At 41.2% G+C, this 21,598-nt stretch overlaps 1 protein-coding gene across 23 annotated transcripts in view; it reads left to right on the top strand.

The window, feature by feature from the left end:
* The window catches only part of FNBP1 (formin binding protein 1), an 88,917-nt gene that overhangs the window by 9,044 nt on the left and 58,275 nt on the right, over positions 1-21,598 (top strand). For 22 of the 23 annotated variants that reach the window (XM_063174957.1, XM_063174956.1, XM_063174954.1 and 19 more), the window contains exons 1-2: positions 13,949-14,056; positions 20,038-20,153. In XM_063174957.1, coding sequence (XP_063031027.1) covers positions 13,982-14,056; positions 20,038-20,153 — 191 coding nt within the window. In that variant the 5' untranslated portion in view covers positions 13,949-13,981. Of the gene's footprint in view, positions 1-13,948; positions 14,057-20,037; positions 20,154-21,598 lie in introns of those variants that run through there. The other variant, XM_063174936.1, reaches the window with a different exon arrangement.

The following is a 21,598-nucleotide window of genomic DNA, read 5'->3' as shown; positions in this document are numbered from 1 at the left end:
GTAACTCAGGTTTTGCTGTAGTAAAAGAAAAACTGGCAGTGGATGAACAGGGAGAGCTGTGATAGAGCACTGCAGAAATATTTTTTCACCCATCCTGGCTGTCTCTCCCAAGTATAACAGTCTGAGATCCTTTTGCTCATGTGTAGTCACTGGAAAAGCCTAAAAATAAAGCATGAGAGGAAAGGGTTCTGTGCTGGTCAAGAGCCTTTATTTCCTTACAAGTCTTTGGAGCTGTGAAACATCTGGGTTTCACACAGGATGCTTTTGGCATGTGTAAGTTAAGATTCAAAAGCTGAAAAACTGCACAGCTCTGCTTCAGGTTTTGGTGTGCAAAACAACTCCTAAGCAAATGTTTCAGTGATGGAAATATTGGTTAGGGACTCCTTTTCTCAAGGATACCACCATCAGCTGATCTCAGAGGTTCCATCCTCCCAAGGCACTGCCAGCCCCAGGCTCAGGGCGCCCATCACAGATTGTGGCTGCCTGCTTTACCTGAAACCCAGAATTGCCCCAGCCAAGCCTTTAGGTAGTGAGAATGCATCTCACATGACATGTGTGACTGTGCCTGTCTAAATCAGTGCCCTGGGGATTTACAGCCTTATTTTTGGCAGGGGGGCTAGCCGGGTTCCAGCTCTATTTAAAGATAAAATCAAGTGTCTCTGGCTGTGTGGATGCATGTGTCACTCTGGGATGCATTGGAGCAGCCCAGGAGACCACCCTGAAGGGGGAGTAGGATTTTGCATCCATTCCTGATATGGGTGAGCATCTCCCCACCTTCTCCTCCCCTGGATAACTGTTGGGCTGGTTTTATTTCTGCATTGTGGTTCCTATTCTGATTCTTGTCTGCATCATCCTTAGTCCTGTATTAAGAATAAAATTGCTGAAAGCTCCTTTTCCAGAGGTTCAGTATGATTGACATGAAACAATCTTGAAATGGGAAAGCTGTAATTGTTGGCAAACTACAATTTCAGCTAGAAAATGTGCTGGTTTGAAACACATGCACCTAATTTAGGCATCCTTGGAGACTGGGTCTGCATAGTTGTCACTCTTGGAAAATACTTAGTCTTGGACAGAAAGGTATCACAGTGCCAACATTTAATGGTCCGGGGAGTGTGTTGAATTGTTCCACTAACAAAAACCTTTGCTGAGCTAAACAATACAAATATAAATATTTCACTTGGCTATTAGCAGTATTGAAGTACTGGATGGTTGGGAAGAGCATGACAGAATGGTGTGCTCCATTCACACAGAGGTCAGAAGACATTCTACATGATATTTATGGGTTTCATGTACACACTTATGGACATTTGGATTGACTTGAATCTGCTGGTGGCTTGGTGTAGCCTTCAGTGGTTTGCTTGTGGGTTAATCTCTGGGAACAGAAATAAATTGAATAGTGACAGAGGAATCAAAAGTCAGAATCCACACTAGGAGAGTTGAACAAATGAAAAATGTCAAAATAATGGAATTTCAGACCCCCCTTTATACAGTTAGATTGCAAGAATGAAGTGTTTGGGGGTTTTATTCATTGTACATTGACACATGTGGTGTTTGGGAGGTGCTGGTCAGTGGAGCACCATTGGTTTCCCTCTGGGGACAAGGCATCCATCCAACCTTCCTGGCAGGGGGTGGGATTGATTCTTTAATCAGAACAGCAACAATCCATCCTGAAGCTTCCTCAAGGTATTAGGGCTGAATTAAACAGTCTGGGACTGGTGGGTAAGCCCTAATGCACTTCAAGAAGCTTTTGTGGACAGGAGAATTTTGAAAATAATCAGAAGATGAACCCAAAAGTAACAGAAAAAAGCTACAGGCACAAACCACCCTTAAAAAGGGAACCATAATACATTTTCTTTGTGTGGTACAATTCTTAATGCTCAGATTCTCTTAGGGAAGAAAAGATGCATGAACTATAGAGCTCTATTCATGGCACTGCATTTAGAACTTGTTTTCTCTCCTTTGTGTATGTGTTCCAAAAATAGATATGGTTACAAATACCAAATTAGTAGAATTAGGCATCTTAAAGCCAGGAAATACACCATTTTTGAAACAACAATCACTACAGAGGAAATGTGGGATCTTATGCATATTGTGTTATGCCTTTATTTGACAAAGTGTTAAGATTGTTTCCTTGTGTGCATTTGCAGAGTCCATAATCTGTCTGAATTTTGTAGGGATTAAAATGTCGTGGTTGCATTCAGCTTAATTTGGAATTTTACTTTTCTTTAACTTGGAGGAGCAACGAAACATGATCCCTGAGCTTTAGTTGGTGTACTAAGTGCTCACAAACAAGAACTAACTACAAAGTGCCATAGCCTTGTTAGATGTGCTCACTGATCATTTTGGATGTCATTCATGTACAAAAGCACTCAAAAAATAAAAGTGAGGAGCCCACATGACAACTGTTCTGTCTTGGTCCATCTCACTCTTGGCTTGGCAGACCAAGCCAAGTAAGCAGTAATTTTATTTTTCCAGAATGTTGGAATCCTTTTCAAGTATATCCATAAGGCCTGAGGACTTGATGAATTGGAGTGTTTTAGGGTGGCTCTTTGTTAGAGAATTTGTCTGAATTCTGGATGTCCCTGATGGGAACTGGCAGGTGCTGTCATTTTGAGCCCCTGGCTTCAGAGATGCTCTGCCCATGTCTCTCCCATAACATAAACTTCCCTGGTCCTGGTGGTTCTTGCCTCACCAGTTTGGGCCATGAATTAGCAGCCAAAAATTTGGAGAGGTGGATTTGAACTTCAGGCTTTGTGAAAAACAAACCCTTTATTTTCCCTTCCTTGGCTGGAAGCAGTTTTGACTCAACTTTGGACCAGAGTTGTAGCTTCCAAAATCTATTTTAAGTGGAAGGTATTGTCATTGGAACAGCTGTAGAGCACTGAGTGACCTCGTTGTCCTCACTGTGGGAGGGGATGTTCTTGTCAATTTGTGAGAAATTTTCTCTCTTTCCCTGCCTTCTTTGTAGGTAGGTAAACACATTTGTTTTCCTCTTCCTCTCTAAATCAGTCTGGTTCAGAGGCCAAACTTGCTTTCCCTGCTTGGCAGATAAAGCATCTCTTAGATTCAAGTCAGTATCCTCTTTCATATTTTTTAGATGATTCAACTGCTCATCAAGCAACTGCTCTATCCCTGTGTTATAGAATGGTTGGGGAGTCATGGGACGTTCAGGGAACTGAGCCCAGAAGCTGCAGTTGCTGTGTGAAGATCAGTAGCTCGGGCCCATGGAAGTCAAAGGTTGGACAGGAGGTTCCTGTTTGTTCTTTTAACAAAAGCATTTCTTGTGTGTTGGAGCTCTTTAATCCAACAGGCAGAGCTGCAGCCTTATAATGGATGAGATCTGACAAAAACAAAGGGTAGATATGAGGAAGAGGGAAAGGGGAAGAAGAGGAAGGCTGAGATGTTGTTGTGCAGGTGCCTCACACCTCAGTCTTGACCTCTGCTAAAGAGAAAATTTACTTTCCTAATGTTCTGCAGCAGGGCAGGTTCTTTGTTTTAATATCCCATGATTTTCCCATGTCCCCCCCATGCATCTTCCCATGAGTAGATTATTTATTCTCCAAACCAGTTTGTTTTGCCTTTCTTGCATTACTCATAAGATTTATCTTATCATCTTGTACTTTAGAATTTGCAACATTTGTTTCCAAAGTTGCTGCCTAAAGAGCAGTGTGATAACCTCTCACAGACTTGAGTGTCACAAGTGTCACATTTAGCCAGGGTCCTGTAGGTCAGCTGAATACACCAAGCAGAAAATAACTTATTCTGGGAGACCCAGAGCACTGGAGAGAGACTTGGTGATGGTGACTTAGCAAGATAATAAAACAGCAAGATATTTGCAAATTTTAAAAAAGTGTTTTGAGGCGATGAGTTTTCATTTGCTCTGATGAGCTGTAACAGCCAAAGCTAGGTGTTTCTTCCACAAAAATAAGGACTTGTCCTTTAATATATTCTGCTTTTGAGTAAATGGCTAGTACTGTCTCATTTCAGTAATAAATTATTTGCAAATCCATCCAGCAAGACTTTTGAGGAATGCCTCAGTGTCATTTTAAAAATGTCAATCCTTGTAATGCTTGGGTTTCTGCTTTTATTTAGTAAGTGCAGTGATTAAAGTACTGTATTGTTCCAGACCCCCCTTGTTTTGTTTTGTTGTTTTTTTCATTTAAATATTTGTTTGTTTCATGAACTTGGATTTGTTGGCAATATTTTTTGCTGAAGTTCCCACCCCCTTGTGCTGGGTAAGCATTGTGCAATTCAGGCATTGACAGTCCCAGTCTTGCAAATTATATGACATGAATTAAAGACAAGAAAGATTGGAAGGATGGAGCACAAGACACTCAAGGATGTGGAAATCCTCAGGCTCTCCCATCTCATGGCTCCTCTTGTCTGGGGTAAAATATGGCAAATTCTCTTGTGCTCATGTTTGTTATGGAAGTTCTTCTGTATTGTCAAATTGTAATTATTGAACAGTTACTGTAGTCTGGGACAAACAATAAAATAGATATCCTCTATTTATTTTAGGTATCTTTTGATATTGAAAATCAATATAGCAAGCTGATAGTACAATATATTTTAGGTATTGCAGTGTTCCCTGGTTGTTATAAGTGTGTGTGTCTGACAGCCACATTTCAAAGAGTTTTTTCAATGTACTAATTAATTCTCTTCAAATAGTCATGCAAAAAATGAAATACAACATCAATATTTAATGGCATCTGCTTAAAACCCTCCCAATCTAGACTTCTGAAGTTGTGTGGGGGTGATATTCACATATCCCTCATAAAGGGAGGATGGAATGTGTGTGTTTTCTTTTCATTTGAGGAATGAATTACTCCTTAAAAATGTGATTGTGAGGTGCCCTATATGGCCCTGTGCAAAAATAATGTAGGAATCAGCTTCATGTGGAGTCTGTGGAGACTGTTGCACTGGGAATCCTGTGGCTGTTACCAGAAAGAGAGATTCTGTTTCCTGGAGGAGTGACCTGGTCTCCACCTTGCAGGCCTGTCCAGTTGCAGCAAGTTTGCAGAAGTTGCACTGAAAATGAGCTGCAGTTCTTCTCTTGCTGCAGGAAACAGTGAGCCCAAGTGCCCAACATCTTACTGTGCACATCATATTGTTTCATGTTCCTCTGCTGAGCAGCACAGCAATGAGCTGACCTAAATTCATGGTTCTCTGGTGAGATGTCAGTCTGCTCTTAAGCTGTTTGCAGCACTTTTATCTGGGAGCTGGCTGTGTTTGATGTTAGTGCTGTGTTATCAGCTGCTGATGTTAAATGGAGAATCATTCTTCTTGTAAAGAAGTGAATTTGTGACAGATTTGTGAGCAATTTGTGGGCACTGTTTATGCCAGAGTTGGGGAATCCATTATTTTGTGGAAATGACAAGCATTTGTTAGACTTCCTCCCACAATAATGTCAGAAAAGAGCAGCACTGTGCTTGCCATCCTCTTTTAATGCTTCATGGTTTGTTACTGCTGTGATAGGAAAACACAAGGAGCAGGTTGTAATGTAAGCATTCCTTGTGTTTATTTGTTGGTGGTGCTGTGATAGCCTTCCACTTGATCTTCCAGGAATGGGAGAAGAGTGGAAATCAGGGTGACATATCTGTAGTTTTACTCACAAAGTTCCACCCCATTTGCTCTGTGAGCAGCATACTTTGCCATTACAGAGTCCTAATAAACCAATTAAGAAATATTCCTGTAACACACACTGTGCTGTCACACTGACCCAAACTTAACCAGCAGCTCTCCACGACAAAGATTTTAATAACATTTAACCATGGTTTGTGTTAGTCCTTTGACTAAGCACATCATGATGGATGTGGTGTGGTGGTCTTGGTTTTGTTTGCCCTCAAGACACAAGAATGCTTTTTATTGCTGTCCCAGTAACCAGTGCAAAGTCCAGCAAGCAGCTTTACACTTGAAGAACTGTAGCACCCTTTCAGGAAATATCTGCGGCGCCTCAGATTTTTCCAGCCTGCTCACACATTCAGAACCCCGGACAAGCAGCTTAAGATCTGAATGAGATTGTTCACCAAACGAGTTGGTGCAGCATATTAATTTGCTGCTGCTTCTAAATGCCTGCAGTGTTACAAGAGCCTGCAATGGCACTAAAATACCAGGAGCTTTGTTGGCTCTAAACTCCTTAGAAGAGAGTTTTAAATTCTTGTCTGCTTGCCGTAGCCTTACCAGCTTTATAAAGAATTTGGAGATCTGTACTTCAGAAAGGTTCTGCATCCTGGCCTTGGGAAAGTTAGTAAGAGCTTTTCCTGGTAGTATTAATTGTCTTGGAGCTTGATTGTGCTCTAGGTTTTACTCTATAGCTGATTATATGAGCCTTCTATTAGTGCCTTTATCTAGATGCTATTGGATATGTTTATTGCATGGTTTTATGCATAGGATTTATGGTGCAAAAATATTTGCCTTTGCAGTTAGGTAAATGTCCTGGGGTGACTTTATGGTGCTTGTAACATAATGTGGTTTTAATGAGGCTGGAGGCAGCCTCAACCTCATTTTATGTGTATTTTAAGTTACTATTTAAATGCCAGAGTAGAACTGATATGACATTAAACTTTTTTTTTTTTTTTTTTTTGTCTTTGGTGAGACAACACACTCCTCCTCAAAACCAATATTCTGCCTGGCAGCTGGAACTGTTGTCAACAACTGCTACAAGTTTAAAACTTTAGAAGTCAATTTTCAAGGTCTTGAAGTAGATTATTTTATTTAGAGGCTGAACCAAATACTTTAGTGAAAGCTAAAAAATCCAGTGTTCCATGCTGTCCCTTGTTTCTCTGTTCCTGGATTTAGGCAAATATGTACTTCTAGAAGATGGGGTGGTCAGACTGCTGTGACCCAAGTGTGGTTTTTAATCTTGGCTCCAATAGGCACTGCTCTAAATTGGGTAGTGATTTTCTTCACAACTTTGTCTGAAAACTGTATTAATAGGAGGCTATTTACTTATGGTATTGTAAAGATATTTATTTCTTCAAGTGCAGTGAAAGCTTGAAATCTGTATCATGGTGTCATCATTGTTACAGCATGAGTTATAAAATATTCACATGTGGTTTTGGAACCTAAGGAAATGAGATTGTTGTCACAAGAAAACTGGATTACCCCTTTTGCTCAGCCAGACTGGCCTATCCAGCTTAGGAGCAGAATCTCCTTGCTGAGGGAAGCAGTCCTTACTTAAAGGATCAAAGGATGTTGCTCTTCTAGCTCAGGATGGCAAAATGTCATTTATTCCTAATGCTTAGGTTTCCAAGCCATATTGGTCAAAAGAAACTGTAATTGTTGATTTATTTCCATGAAATATTCTGCCTGTTTTTAGTTGAGAGGCCGGAGGCTGTGCAGGGAGCCAGACCAAAAGGTTTGGACAGTGTGTAGCTGCCCTACTTTCTAGAAACTGTAATTTCAGGTTGTCTTGGCTGGCACAGCATGGTCAGCAGAGTGAACTTGAGCTTTGTGTGCTGGGGCTGGGAGTGTGGCTGTGCTGCAGCATCCCTGTGGCACAGGCAGCAAACCACACCGTGCTGTGGCTCCCCATGGGGCTCTGATTTCTGAGAGCTGGGCCCAGCTCTGGAGCTCTTGGGGTGAAGGCAGCACTCAGCACAACGAGGCTGCTGTTAGACAGGGGAATCTTTGCTGCTGCTGCAGCTTGCTTTGAATGCTCTCTGCTCAGGTGCTGAAAATGGATGGGTGATAGAGACAATTGTGCTACGAACTCTGGTTCTGGACGTTTCATCAGTGTCATTTATGGGGCAGGGAACTCTTGATTTCTTGCATTTTACAAGGCTGGGTGACGCGTGGTCTCTTTATTCTTGTGTGAATGTTTATTTAGTGTGATGGAGTTAAATTTACCTCTTTCTCTTTAGATTCTTGCAATTGTCATATATACTGTGGAGAATGTCAAGCATCCCTGAGTGAGCAGCCAGAATGACTCTGTCACAATCCTGGCTGCATTGTGCTGCTCTATTGACTCTGCAAACCTGAAATGTGTGTGGGAGAACTTTCTCTTGTAGTCTAGCATGTAATTTAATTGATGTTTGTTTGGTAATTTGCCTCAGATTAAATTATTCATTGTCACCACTGAACAAATGCTTTGTATGCTTCTGGTGGGTCAGCATTTTGCACAATGTTTCTCCCTTCTTATTCCACCTACTTTGATGCATTCATTTCGTTTTGCTGCAGTCTTAGAACTGAGAGCAACTTCTGTTGGGAGAAGGGGGAGACCCAGTGGACTTTGAGAGGCTTTGTGCAGTGATTATTTGGTTAAGGGAAATGCGATTACTTTTCCTCAGATTTAAACTTTGATGTAACACAAACTCATGCTGCAGTTAATGGGAGCTGTTACCTGAGGATAAACTTCATAGAAATATCACAGAAGTGAGCATGTGAGAATAGGAAGATATGCTCTCTTCCTCCAAAGGATAAGAGACTGAAGTAATTGAAGAATTATTATTAATAGCAATTCATGCTTTGATGCACAGGTGGATGTTTCTGATCTTAGCAAGATGTGTCAGTGGTAGAGTTGCCACATTAGTTTTGGTCTGACCATATTTTAGCTTGGTAATTCTGTGGCTGTACAGGTGCTGTTGTCTTTTGTAGAGGAGGAGTAGCATGGCAAGGATCAACATAAAGTCTGAATATTTTATGCAACTGGGATCAGACTGAAACAATGTTTTTGTCAAAATTGAGATAAATGGCCTGACTCCAGGACATTGCAGAGTGCAGATGCATCTGGGGTTAAGCTCTTACCTGAATGTTTATCAGTGAAGAACTGAGAGGAGAAAGGTATTGGGTAAAAGAAAAATATGTGACAGGATGTTAGAGGTCTGTCTTGGTTGCCATTTTAACAGCTACATGAAGGGCCAGGTTTTATTGTAATAAAACTGTGTGAGAAATCCCAATAGATGGATTTAAGGCACAGAATCTCTACAGCTTTCTTTTGGCTCTTTGCTTATATTTCTGGCCTAGTTCCAGAATTTATCCATTTTTTGCCAGTGTAGCTTGACTCCATTCCACAGAGTGGAGTGTATGAATAGATAATTCTGAATTATGAAGTGCACTGTGAACAGAATATATTTGTTAGCATATTTTGTAGTGACCAACTTTGTTGTTTGCAGACATTTTAAATGTTATACACTCTGACATTGTTGTTCTATCCATTGCATTAGATTTCTGAGTTGCATATATCTCTGATAATCTTCCTGTTCTGGAAACTTCACTATTTCTTGGATCAAAATGGAAGCACCTAATCTAATTTCTGGGTTAAAAATGGAATGCAATGGCAGATAGAAATACTTCAGGCACAGCAGTAATCTTATTTGGTCTTGAGTGTGAAGTGGTTCTTGAAAAATCTAGGATTGTATTTGTCATGTCATGGTATTTAAGGTATTAAATGCTTTCTGAACCCCATCTACAAAGAAGTTTTTCAGCAGTTTGTTCCATTTAATTTGGAAATGAGAGGAGGGAACAGTCAGTTCACATCTTCACTTTTCTTTTGAACTTTAGGGAATGGTTTGGAACACCATGAAGTGGGAGAGGTTATTTTTTTAACCCTGGTTATTGCCATTGCTCCAGTGATTCTGGGACTCAGCCTCAAGCTAAGCAGAATTAGTGATTTTTACAGCATTTTTCTTTTATGAGTGTCTGCGTAAACATCCTGGAAGGACACGGTGCCTGCACTGGGGTTTGGTCAGTTCTGGCTTCACAGCCAGGGGAGGAGGTGGCAAGGAGTGAAGGCTGTTGTGTTTAGTGAATAAATACATCTTTGCATTAACCTGTGCAGGAAAGAGCTTTGCTCACGTGCTCAGTTCTACACCCACAGGGGATTTATTTAGTGGAGATTAGAAGTTTTGCTGTTGAGAATACCAGGCATACCTGACAAGACCTTTGCTGGTTTTTTTAACTGTTATCTTTGGGGCTAATTTTGATAGAGGGAGAACAAGGACTCTTATTTGCAAGGTGTAACAATGTCACTGATTGTTTTTAATTGGTGATATTAAAAAAAATCAAATTAATCCCCCCAAATCCCTTTCCTAAACTCCAACTGTGTGCTCAGAGCTGAATCATATTCAAAAAGCTTTGATACTAATTAATAAATTTTGACTTTGAGGATGCATAAAACAACTTGGGTATCCTACACGATGAAACCAATATGGCATTGGTTTGTGGTGAAGTTGGGCAAAAAGCTAATTTACAAAAAAAACATTCCCACAAACTGCTACAGTTTGAAGTATTGTTCTTGTGGATAAGATTCTGCTGCTGTGATGCAGTATGGTTTTGGGTAAGAGGGCAGAATTGTCTTTTTTGTGTGTGTTCTTTTAAATGGATCAGCAGGCCTGTTTGGCTTTCTATTGTAGTTACCCACACCATGCAATAAGCAGGAACACTCTATGGCTCATTTTTAATAATCATACACAGCTGCCCAAAGGGGAAACCGTGGGCAAGAGCTCTTGTTGATCTTTGTTTTAACAGCTGGTATTATTAAGGGAGAGCTTCACAGACTGGGAGAAAAAAAAAAAGAGGATGAAAATCAGTCAACAGTTAATCCAAGATGTGGCCAGACAGCAAAAGATTTACTGGGAATTAGTTCTAAAATTGCATTTGTTCAAATAATTCCAGAAGAAACGAATGGGTGTGTATTAAATGGGGGAAGTGGGATGGTGCTGGGGAACAGTGAAAAGTTGCAACATTTGTCAACTGCAAACCCTTCCTGGAACAACAGCAGCAGTATATTTAGCATTGTTACCATGCTGCAACTCCTGGGGGAGGCAGCTCGGATCTGGAGCTCTGCTGCAGCTCATGATTTATCCCCTCCTAGCAGCAGAGCCCCACAAACCAGGAGGATCTGCTCATTTTCAAAGTTCTTGTTTATAATGCGCGGAACAGCGAATCCCTGTGGGTCCTTGCAGCTTTCAGGCTGCAGCTCTGGATTCTGTCAGCAAAAACCAAATCTTTATCCCATTCCTGTTCCCCCAGGATGAGCAGAAGGAGGAGGCTAGCATTGCTTTGTTTTGTTTCCTTGTTTTTAGTTTCTTTTTTTTTTTTTTTCTTTAATGAGATTTGTGGGTTTAATTAATTCTAATGGTAGAGATGCATCATCTCTGTGGTCCCACTAGATTTTAGCAGTTATGAGCCTTTGCTTAGCTAATGAGTCTGGATTTTGCTGTTTATCCTCATACCTAGTACAAATAAGTTCACTTAAATCAGTTGAATTGAACAAATAAGTTCACTTAAATCAGTTGAATTGCATTAGAATCACCAAAAGAAGTAGCATGTGCATGTTTGTCTCCAATTTAAATAACTGAACAAGTGCATGAAAAGGTTGAAATGCACTCAGTCCTTCAATAAAAATTGTCCAACCTAACATCTGGCGCTAGTTGAAGTTTCTCTCTTATTATCTTGCTCTTTAAGAGCTTTTTTACATCCTGGGTTGTAATTTGCACATTATAATGTATTTTGAAACAAAACTGTGTCTTGTTCTGGGGTTTCTTGAGTGTGTTTTATAAGCAGAATTGTAGGTTTGAGAAGTGTTCCTTTCTGAATGGGTGGCTCGTGACAGATGGTTCTCATTGTGGCAAAGTCATGCAGTGCCTCAAACCTCAAAGTGTATAAATTTATTTGAAGGAAATGAATTGCTGCTGCATCATGGCCATCTATGAAAAGTGTCCTTGGACATTGAAATAGGTTTTTTTTGAGCTTTGCCTTATTCAAAGAGAGCTATAAAATTCATTTTCAAGAGCACAAGAGCATGAAACTGTGACACCTCTAAGAAGCACATTTCCTTTTTCAAGAGATGTGACATTATCTTTAGAAGGATCTCCCACTGATAACAGCAAGTGATGCCTCAGTATGGCCTTTTCAGGTACCTGTTTGAATAAAACCAAAATAGCACCTACTGCTCCATGATGGATGTACATCTGTCCAAGCAGTCTAGGACATGTGACCTACATAATTTATCATCAAAAGCTCCTTTGTTCCAAGAAAATGAAGGGTACTCTTATTTGTCCCTCACTATCCACTATTTGGCTCAGTTGCTGTTTCTCTTCATCACCTGTTGCTCATCAGCTCTGTCCTGCTGCAGCTGAACTGATCACATCCTCCTGCCTTCCCCCTCCCCAGAATTAATCACTCCTCTCTGTTATCTTACCTCTTGCAGCATCTTTGAGCTGCTGCAGCAGCAGCAACCACATCCTCTCTCAGATGGTGGATCCCCTCTCACCTTCCTTCCTGCCTGCTGTGTTAGCACAGTTACTTGCCCTGTTGCTATGGAGGAACTGCAAGTTCTGCTTTACCACATCCTCTACAGGATACCAAGGTGTAGGGGGAGGAGGAGGAGGCTTGCTTTGGCCCCAGGATGGGGAGGATGATGGAGGGTTTGGGGCATAGTAAGAAGGGGTAAGAGCAGCCCTTGGGGGTAAGACCAGGAGGTTTCTTGTAGGATCACCTGCTCCTGGAGCTCCACTGCTTCTGTGGTCTGTGACTCAGAACCTTCTGGCTGCTGCAAAAGGAGCAGTTTCACTTCACAGTTGAAGCTGTCAGCAGAGAGAAGGAGACACTGAGAGTGTGTGTCTGTGTGTGAATGCCTTGGCAGTGGATGACACTGGTTGTGCTCACCCCGGGAGCTTCTCCCCGTGAGCCACGTGCTGGGTTTTGCAGGGCTTCCATAAGAGGTGTTTGTTAAAGTGGGTCACCGTGGCTGTACTCCCAGTGACCTCTCCAGCAGGCAGAGCTGGCCTCTTGCTGACCTGCTGCTGCTCACAGAGCCACTCTCCCTCCCAGCCCTGCTTGGGGAGCTTGGTGCTAGCTTTGCTGCTTTCACCGTGGGCTCTGTGACCCAGTGCTGTGTGTTGGGCACCTTCTCTACAGGCAGGCTGAACCTTCACCAGCACCAAGCTCACCCCTTTCATTAGTGGGGATGTTCCCGTGCAGCTCTGCTGTAGGTGGATCTTTTAGGGAGATGTTGCAATCAAACTGGTTCCCTGTCAGCCCTGATGATCTGGTTGTGCTCCCAGGACTGGCCATGCCTCAGAGCAGCTGGAATATTCATGGTGCTCTCCAGGTGCTGGTCTTTGTGCCAGCTGCTCATGGTTTTTCTCAGAAGTGTTTCTTATTTGAATTAAGTCAGGTTTTTATCCAGGTAGGGTTAAGGTATGGCCAAAACCTGCCTGTGGGACAGCTCCCTGGATTAATTAGCAGGAGGGGTCACTCTTGAGTTTGTGGAAGGTGGTTTTTGGGGTGGGATGAGTGTGGTTGGTCTCAGAAGCAATTACAAGGCTGTGCAAAGGGCCTTGCTATTATACTGGGACAATGTTATTTTCTACCCAAATTAAACCTGCCATAAGTATTAGAACTTATTTTGCTTTCCAGCTTCAGCAAAATGCTGAAGGAGTTTAAGCATTGCAAGACTGAAATATGACCCAGAAACTGCTTTATTCATAATATCTATTGAAACAGGCAAGACAGTAGAGGTGAGTTTATCTAGCAACATAAAATGTATTTCAACATAAAACATAGTTTGTTTCCACTCTTGCTTTCTGTCAATTCCCCTTCACACAGGTTTGAAATACATTCAGTTTCCTAATGATGCAGCAAAGAATCTTACGTTTCTTTTGTGTTCTCCTAGCTAGATAAAGTTACCAGGTGAATGGAAATGATAGCATGGTTAACCTTGAGGGCTTTATGGAAAAATGTGTTTAGGGGGTGGCAATGAAGGGAAGATGGAGATGGGCAAGTAAGATGGCTTTTTTCTCTGGTCTATTTATTATTCAGCTCAAGCAGAACTCCTGGTGAAAAGGTTGGGAGGAATTTATTTAATACTTGAAGGATAAAATGAAATTAGGTATGTGTGGCTGAAGAGGTGATCTGCATGACAAATGCACATGCTCATAAATAGCTTTGTTAGCAAGAACCGGATGTGTGGGGGAATGGAAGGCTCAGAAAGGAACCAGTGAAGCCTCAGCACCGTGTGAGTGTGAGCCTGGCAGAGATGGTGTCCCTGCCCCAGCCCTCTCTGCTCCACAGTGCTGTGACTGTTCCCTGTCTCTGCTGCAGGAAGGGAAAGGTTGGTGTCCTGTGTTCCATATATAATCAGGATATTTGTTTAGTGTCATTAACTGAGGGTTTCACTGACTTGCTGACAAGTTTTGTGTGGGAAGTTGATTCTCATCAGTAGTGGCTGAGTCAACAGATGCTGAATTGCTTTGGTATTTTCTACTCATCTCTGTTTTCTGGAAGGCTCTTGCAGTGGTAGCCTGTATTTTATGCATTTTCTTTCATTATTAATTTGCCTGGAGACTGTTAACATTTGCATATAGCTTTATTGTAGGTCTCTGAGGATCTGTGATCTGAATTCCCCTGCATTCTGCCAGCACTGGAGTGCCATATGGGACTCAGCCGAGCCTGTGAAGGGCTCATCCTCTCATTAATTATTTTTATAATTTGAAGTTGTTAAACCATGGAATCTAAAAAAGTAATTTAGAAATTGAACACTGTAATGTATTCTTGATCTTCACTTTAATTCCTTTTTGCCTATGAAAGTGAATGAGAGTGTTTAAAAAAAAAGATATGGGAGGAGAAGGTATGATCAGAGGTAAAAATTAGCTATTAATTCCCCTATTACTATTTTTGTTATTAATGAAAGTAAACAAATAATCTTGTGAGGAAACAGAATCAAACTCACTGGGGAATGAGATAGTAGAAAGTCTTTAAATATTCTGAATATTCAAGAATCCTGAGTCTTTTATTGCATTGCTGCATGAGAATTACAGGAGGCATATGCTAAAAATAAAGGCCTTTCATTTGCTATTAGCATCTGACTTTTCATCATAGTCTTTCTTCATTATTTGTCTCCATGTTAGCATTCTTAATTTCACAGTTCTGCACTGTCACCCCTGACAGCAGCAGAAAGGGTGACAGTGACAGTTTAGCCTGATACTGGTACAGGAAATGCTGCCAGCTCAGTCTACTCTGGGCAGGTTTGACAGGAAGATTTAAATTGCAGAATTAATTGGTAAGTTCTCCTAGAATCTGATGTTTTGTTCACACTTGAAACCGAGTAGAGACCCCAGTCCTTCTGGCCTGGCTGTGTGTTGGAGCTGGGCAGGGTGAGTCTGTCTGGCTGCAGCTCAAGAGAAAAGTGAAGGCTTCCCCTTTATTTCAGTGTTAAGGCTGGAGAAGCCCCTTGGTGGAGTGAAGGTCCATCCTTGAATCTGAATGCCATGTGTTGAATTATTTTGCAATAGATAGAAACCCTCTAGAAAGAGGAAGGAATATCTCACTGAGCTGATCTTCAAAGACCTCATGAACAACACTTTATTGCTCAATAATTGGTTGTACTCCATGTTATATGGCCAAGAAATGGGAAGAAGGTTTTTCTTTTGCCTTTTTTTTTTTTTTCCCCTTAATGGTCAACTTTCCTCTTCCCAAAATACTTCACATAGCTGGGGAATGTGACTTCAGGAGGGCAGTTGAGAAGTGAAGGGGATTTGACAGCCTAAAGTAACCATTCAAATGAAGCAAAGCAAATGGGCAGCACTATTTCCATTTTAAGCATTGTCAGGGTAACAAGCATGCAACTGAATTTCAGAAAGAATGCATGCATGGGAGGTTATCTGGGCAGTGGTAAAAGCACAAGGAGAGAATTAATGGGAACAGAAATGAAGTTAGAAAATGAATATTGAAAACACACTTTGCCTTGGGGTTAAAATAGTCAAAGGATTCTGGGTACTTGGATGTCAAATTCCTGTTCAAGTTAATAACTAAAGTTCTGCTTCCCTCTTTGAGCTTCAGTTTTTGTGGGCATGCCCAAGAATATGTTAAGCTCTGAACAGTTTTTTTAAAGCATCAGGAGCTCTGCTTTCCCACCTGAGTCAGGTGGATCAACTCCCCTGTTCCAGCTCCTCCATCACCTGGGGAAGTTTTTAGTGGCACATGTTGCTGGCTTTGGGAAGCAGGTGGAATCTGATGAAGGGGGTAAGTTACAGTTCCACAAGATGTTTAATTACATGCATATTGTGATGGGCAATTAGAAGTCTATTCTTTTTTTAGTAAGCTGATACCACAATAAGCACAGGCACTTGAAACTGGGAGAATGTGAGATTTGGCAGGTTGGAAGGACATAGTAACACAAAGGCTGTGGTGGGAGCCTACTGTGACAGACAGCTGACTGTCAGTGCAGGATTTCTGCTCAGAAAATGTTCTTAGGTGTGAACCAGTCTCTGAGGCAGAGGAAAGTAGTGAATTCTTCCAGAAAATGTTTTGGTGATTCTTTTTCTGAGAAAACAGGTGTGGTGTGACCTTTTGTTTCTCCCTCACTGTGGCCATGTGGGAGCATTCTTACTGAACATTGCATCATATTTCTTGCCTTGTTTTCTTGAATGCTAAAGCCCTGTGGAGTTTATTGTTTCCTAATGTTCTCCCTGACTGGAAGGGTGAGGATGCTGCAAAAATGAACAGAGGAGAGTCTGTGTATTGAAACTGAGAGCTGAAACAGCAGCTCCTGGGGCACCTGAGCCCTCCTGCAGCTGGTGACTGACCCTGCAGAGTGGCACAGCTCACCTGCTAAACCATCTCTGCCAGGGCTGGTGCACTTTGTGCTGAAATCATGTGTTGTTCTCATTAGACTCCAGAATAATTGATGGGGGTTTTTAACTCTAGCTCCCTATTGATAATGCATTTTTGTAATGAACTTTAAGAAAAGTAAATCAATTTCCAAAAAGTGTTTTCAATATTGATTATTTGAAGACATGATGTTGTTAACTGCTCTCAAAAATCTCTTCTTCAGAAGTTCCTATTTTGCATTGTTTACATGTATCCCTGGACTTTGGGATTCCATGAATTGAAGGGTATGTTGGACACATTTTCTGTTCCCTGTCATCCCTTGATTCATTAACTCAGAGCCTTTGCCTACCTTCAGTGTCCTTCCAGATGCAGGGAGCAAGGAGGACAATCTGTGTGGTGTCCCTCTGGCTGCACTGCCCTTCCTTTGCAACCCCATGCTCAGCCAGTGATGGTGTTGCCAATTTTACTGACTTTTTTTCATCCTCAAGGCACTCAGCAAAGGGAAGGGACAATGGAATGCATGACCCCAGTGTAACACGGTGCTGTGGGGCGTTGGCTGCTGAGTGAAATGGCACTTGGGCCAGCACTGTTCCATGCCCAGAAAAGAACAGAAACTCTTCTCTTTAGCAAATTTGCAGAGTTAAACTTCCCCTTGTCTCACTCTTGATAGTAGAGGTCAGTGCTTTACTTTTGAGGGGGTTCTGCCTGGAGCTTGGCACAGGGCAAGTGCCTCATCTCACTTTATAAATAGAAATTCAGCATCTTCCCCTGGCTGATCTGTCTGACAGCTGCACCACCGTGTGCTCCTCTTACACCGCTCCTCAGGGAGTTTTATTTCCAATATTATTTATTTCCAGCTTGGCCTAGTGAGGCCTTAGGAGCAGTCCAGCAGGTCCCTCTGTGGGATGCCAGCCCATTGCTGGGTTTTATTCCAACTCTGATCTAGATGATGCTCTGAGAATTGATGCAGGGTGGGAGTTTTGGGTAAGCCACCACCAGGGTTGCCTTTTCAGGGTGAACCTGCTCTGTCTTGAAATCTGGATTACCTTGAAGGGCAGGATCTCCTTGAAAGGCATTCTTTCCTCTGGGAAACCTTGACCTTTCCTCTTTGGATGGGGTCACAATAGGATAATAAGTTAGTTTATCAGATCAGATTTGTACCAAGAAAGGTGGTTAAATTTGCTTACAGGGATTACAGGGTGAATTTCCCTGCCTGAGATTTCCCTTCTCTAAATCAGGAGTGTGTGAATCCATGTAAACTTGTGACTAATGGACTCCCCCATGGGGTATTTATTTTATATGCATGTGTTTATGTTAAATAATGTAAATTGTGGAAGAGTAGGGTGTGGGAGAGCTAGAGGACCTCTTTATCAGAAACCTTAAAAAGGCCATGTTTGCATTACTCTCCTGATTCCTGCATAATCCCAGAGGTGGAGTGGCTGTGTATTTGAAGCAGAGCAGGAGGTGCTTCTCTGTGCTGGCATCAGACTCCAGTCTGAGCTGAGCCCCCTGGCAGGAGGAGGATCATTGTTATCCCTGATTTTTGCCTTCTCTCCAGCTCTGAAACTGCCTGAAATTGAGATTTGTATATAGGCAAACATGTATCAGTCTGTGTATTCCCTTTCTGCAGAATGCACACATCCTCTTGCTGAGTGACTGATGCTACGCTGGTTCAAGGGTGATTTATATGGCTGGAAGTAAGGATTTTATTTTGTGTAGTTTGATTTTTTTTTTTTTTTTTTTTACTCCAGTTGCTCTTAAACACTTTCTTGTAGTTTCTGGAACACAGTCCTGGAGCACTTAAGGTTCTTTACTGTTTTTGTAACTTTGTACTATTACTTTTGCTGTTCTGCCTCCAGTGCCTCTTTAATTGACTAAAACTGACATAACTTCAATTGAAACCTGGTCTGGTTTGGCTGACTTGGTTTGAAATAGTGCCTGATGCTAAAGCAGAGCAAGCACACAATGCACAAGCCCTGTGTGTCCCATTCCATGAGTTTTACCTGCTGATTTAACTCCCTTCTTCATGGTGTTTTGCAGATTTTGTCTTCTTAACATGGTTCCTATTTCTCCCCTTCATACTACAGTTAAGCAGCTTTATTAGCAGGTTTATTTTCTTTATCAGCTCCTGTGTCCATGACTGTTCAAGGCTGGCAGAGTCCCTCCTGCCACCAGTGTAACTCTGTCACAGCCTGATGTGCTACAGAGCAGAAAGTGGTGTTTGATAAAAGCAACATATTCACAAACCAGGCTTTGTTGTAGCTTTCAGTGATTTTTCTGCTCTGTGTCTAAATGGAGTGGGCTTGTCTGGGTTTTGTATCTCAGCGATAACTCTGCACACTGAGCCACAGTGCCAAATATTTTGATTTAGAGAAGCATCACTTGTGTCAGAACCTTTGGTAGTGGCAGCTTAGCATCCCACCCAAATCTAGTGCTGTGGGTTGTTTTTTGGAAAACATGGTCAATCTAATTTGTAGATTGTACAAACTTACTCTCTATTGTCCTTATAAACCATAATGGAACCTGATGCCAAATAAATTAGGCTGATATTAAAGCCCTTGTTTATTTTCTAGTGTATGTCTGTCAGAATAAGTATTCAATGTATTACAGCTTAAAAATTATATTTCAAGTATTGTAGAAACAATAATTTCTGCAAAGCTGTGTGGAATGGATTGTGGAATTTGAGTGCTGTTGAAATAACCAAATTTTGAAAAAAAAGGTGATTAAAATTGAAATCTGCAGATAGCAATAAACTGGCTTGGATAATTAATTTGGATTTAGAGTTGCTTAATTTCTCTTGGCATTTGCAAATCCCAGACTGACTTGTGGAATGTTCTTGATTTCATTGAAAACATGTGTGACTGTTTTTGAGGGCAACAATATTTGAAGAACAAAGCAGTATCTGTATCTAAATGGAGGTGGACAAGAAAACTTTCAGAAAACGTAGTTTATTTCATTTTGGGGGGCATTGTGTTGTCTGTTTTAGAGCAAACAGTCTACAAAGGAATTGAGGTCTGCTCTGTAAAAAGATTAACTGTTCTGCATAACATTTTAAATTCATAGCACTGGCAAAGCTGGAGTTTAAATCTACAATTTTCATATGAAAATCAGAATTACCAATTAGGAGTAGATCCCAAATTCATGGATCTTCTATTAGTCCTTCCGAGTAAAACAAAATACTGTAATGAGTATCTATTTCTTATCCTACATTTAAGTATTTATATTAGAAGAGGGTATTTAATAGAATTATCAGTATTTCTGGAATGAAACTGATTCAGAAATGAGTAATGAAGAGTGTTGCTGAATTGGGCTCGCGGTAAAATACAGATTTCTGTTGTTAAAAACCTGTCTCACTATAAAAGTATCTAAGTGGTAATGGAAAATATTAACAACTCTTTCTGTGTGGTGATACTCCCTTTGTAAATTATTTTTAAGTTGTCTCTGTGTTCAATGAGACTAAACTATTTTTTTTATTCATTGCAGGACCAGTTTGACAACTTAGAAAAACACACTCAGTGGGGTATTGATGTTCTGGAAAAGTACATCAAGTTTGTAAAAGAAAGAACAGAGATTGAACTCAGCTATGCAAAGCAGCTTAGGTAAGTTGATATGTAAAATTCTGGACTTTGAGTTGCATCTCTTCAGAGCCTGTAATCAACTCTAAGTTTGCTGTGTCAGTGGTGATTTTGTTTATAATAATGGTTTTAGAAAATAGCTTTAATTTAGAGGTTGGAAAGTAAAAGTTAATTTAAGATCCTGTTGTATTATATCTGTTAGTAATCATATGTTTTGCAAAAAGAGAGGGTATTGAGGTGGCTGAGCAGCACACTAGGGCTTACTCACAGTTTGTGCATGATTAATGGCTCAGGCTCTGAGCACAGCACTGTCATGTTTTCCATGAAATTGGGGCTGCTGTGCAAAAATGCTGAAGGGTTTGAGAATTCAATGGAATAATGATCATTTGTTAGGAGAAGTTTAGGTTTCCTTTTACTAAAACAGGCCTTTTTTTTTTTGAATGTGCATGGGGAGGAATTACAGGTCAGAAAGTCAGGCCCAGCCCTTGGTAATTTTTTCTATGTAGTTAAGAAGGTTACAGCCTGAGATTTGAATTATAGTTTTATGATCTTTTGAGGTGTCTCCTGATCTCTGTCTCTCAGAGCTGAGATTTTTGTGAATTAATCTCAAATAATTGCTGCTGGGTACTTTCTACATGTCCATGTCTGGTTTGATTGTAGTCAGAGATGAGAATGTGTGAACCAGACACAGAAAAAAATCTTCCTTGAGGTCAGATCCTGGGGAAGAGGTGCTAAGAACCCTCCCACAGGAGTGGATATCACCTTGCTTTTCCCAGTGAGGTAGAAAAAACTGAGAATTGATCAGGGGTGAGAAAGGAGTAAAGCACTCAGGAGGTCCTGCTGAACAACATTATTGGCAGCCACTTGTGCCCAGTGCTAAACTGGAGGTGCTGGTGTTAACTGGGAGGGGGAGAGCAGGAATAATTATTCCTAATTCCCCCAGTAAACTCACCTTTTATTTGCATGGTGATAATAAATCTTGAGAACTCTTTCCATTATTACTGGCTTTTAAAGAGATGGGATCTGAGGTTTCAGTTGATCTGTGTATTTAACATAGTATCAATTAAAAAAAAAAAAAAAATCACCCAGAATTTGCTTGTGTTTGAGTGGACTGGAGATGCACAGTGGCCTGTGATTCATGAGGAGCTGGTTGTAGATAAATCCCTGCCCTGATGGTTGTGTGCTCTCCCAGGGGAATGCCAGGAGGCTTCCCCAGGGTTTCTGCCTCAGACAAGCAGGAAATAGAAAATGACTCGTGCAGGAACAAATTGCTCACATCCTATGGAGAGGAGCAGAGGGTGAATTACAGAGGCAAAATGAGCTGGAACAAAGAGAGTGTGACTGGGCTGGGAAAGCCCAGCAGAGTATCTGGGTGAGCTGGCCTGTCCTAGGAACAATCCTGCACTAGACTCACTGGGGTAGTCAGGATGACAAATTCCAGGTATAAAGAGCTTAATTAATCACATAAA

The sequence above is a fragment of the Melospiza melodia genome, chromosome 22, assembly GCF_035770615.1.
Source record: "Melospiza melodia melodia isolate bMelMel2 chromosome 22, bMelMel2.pri, whole genome shotgun sequence".
Classification (NCBI taxonomy): Eukaryota; Metazoa; Chordata; class Aves; order Passeriformes; family Passerellidae; genus Melospiza; species Melospiza melodia.
This window is presented reverse-complemented; position numbering and strand designations above follow the sequence as displayed.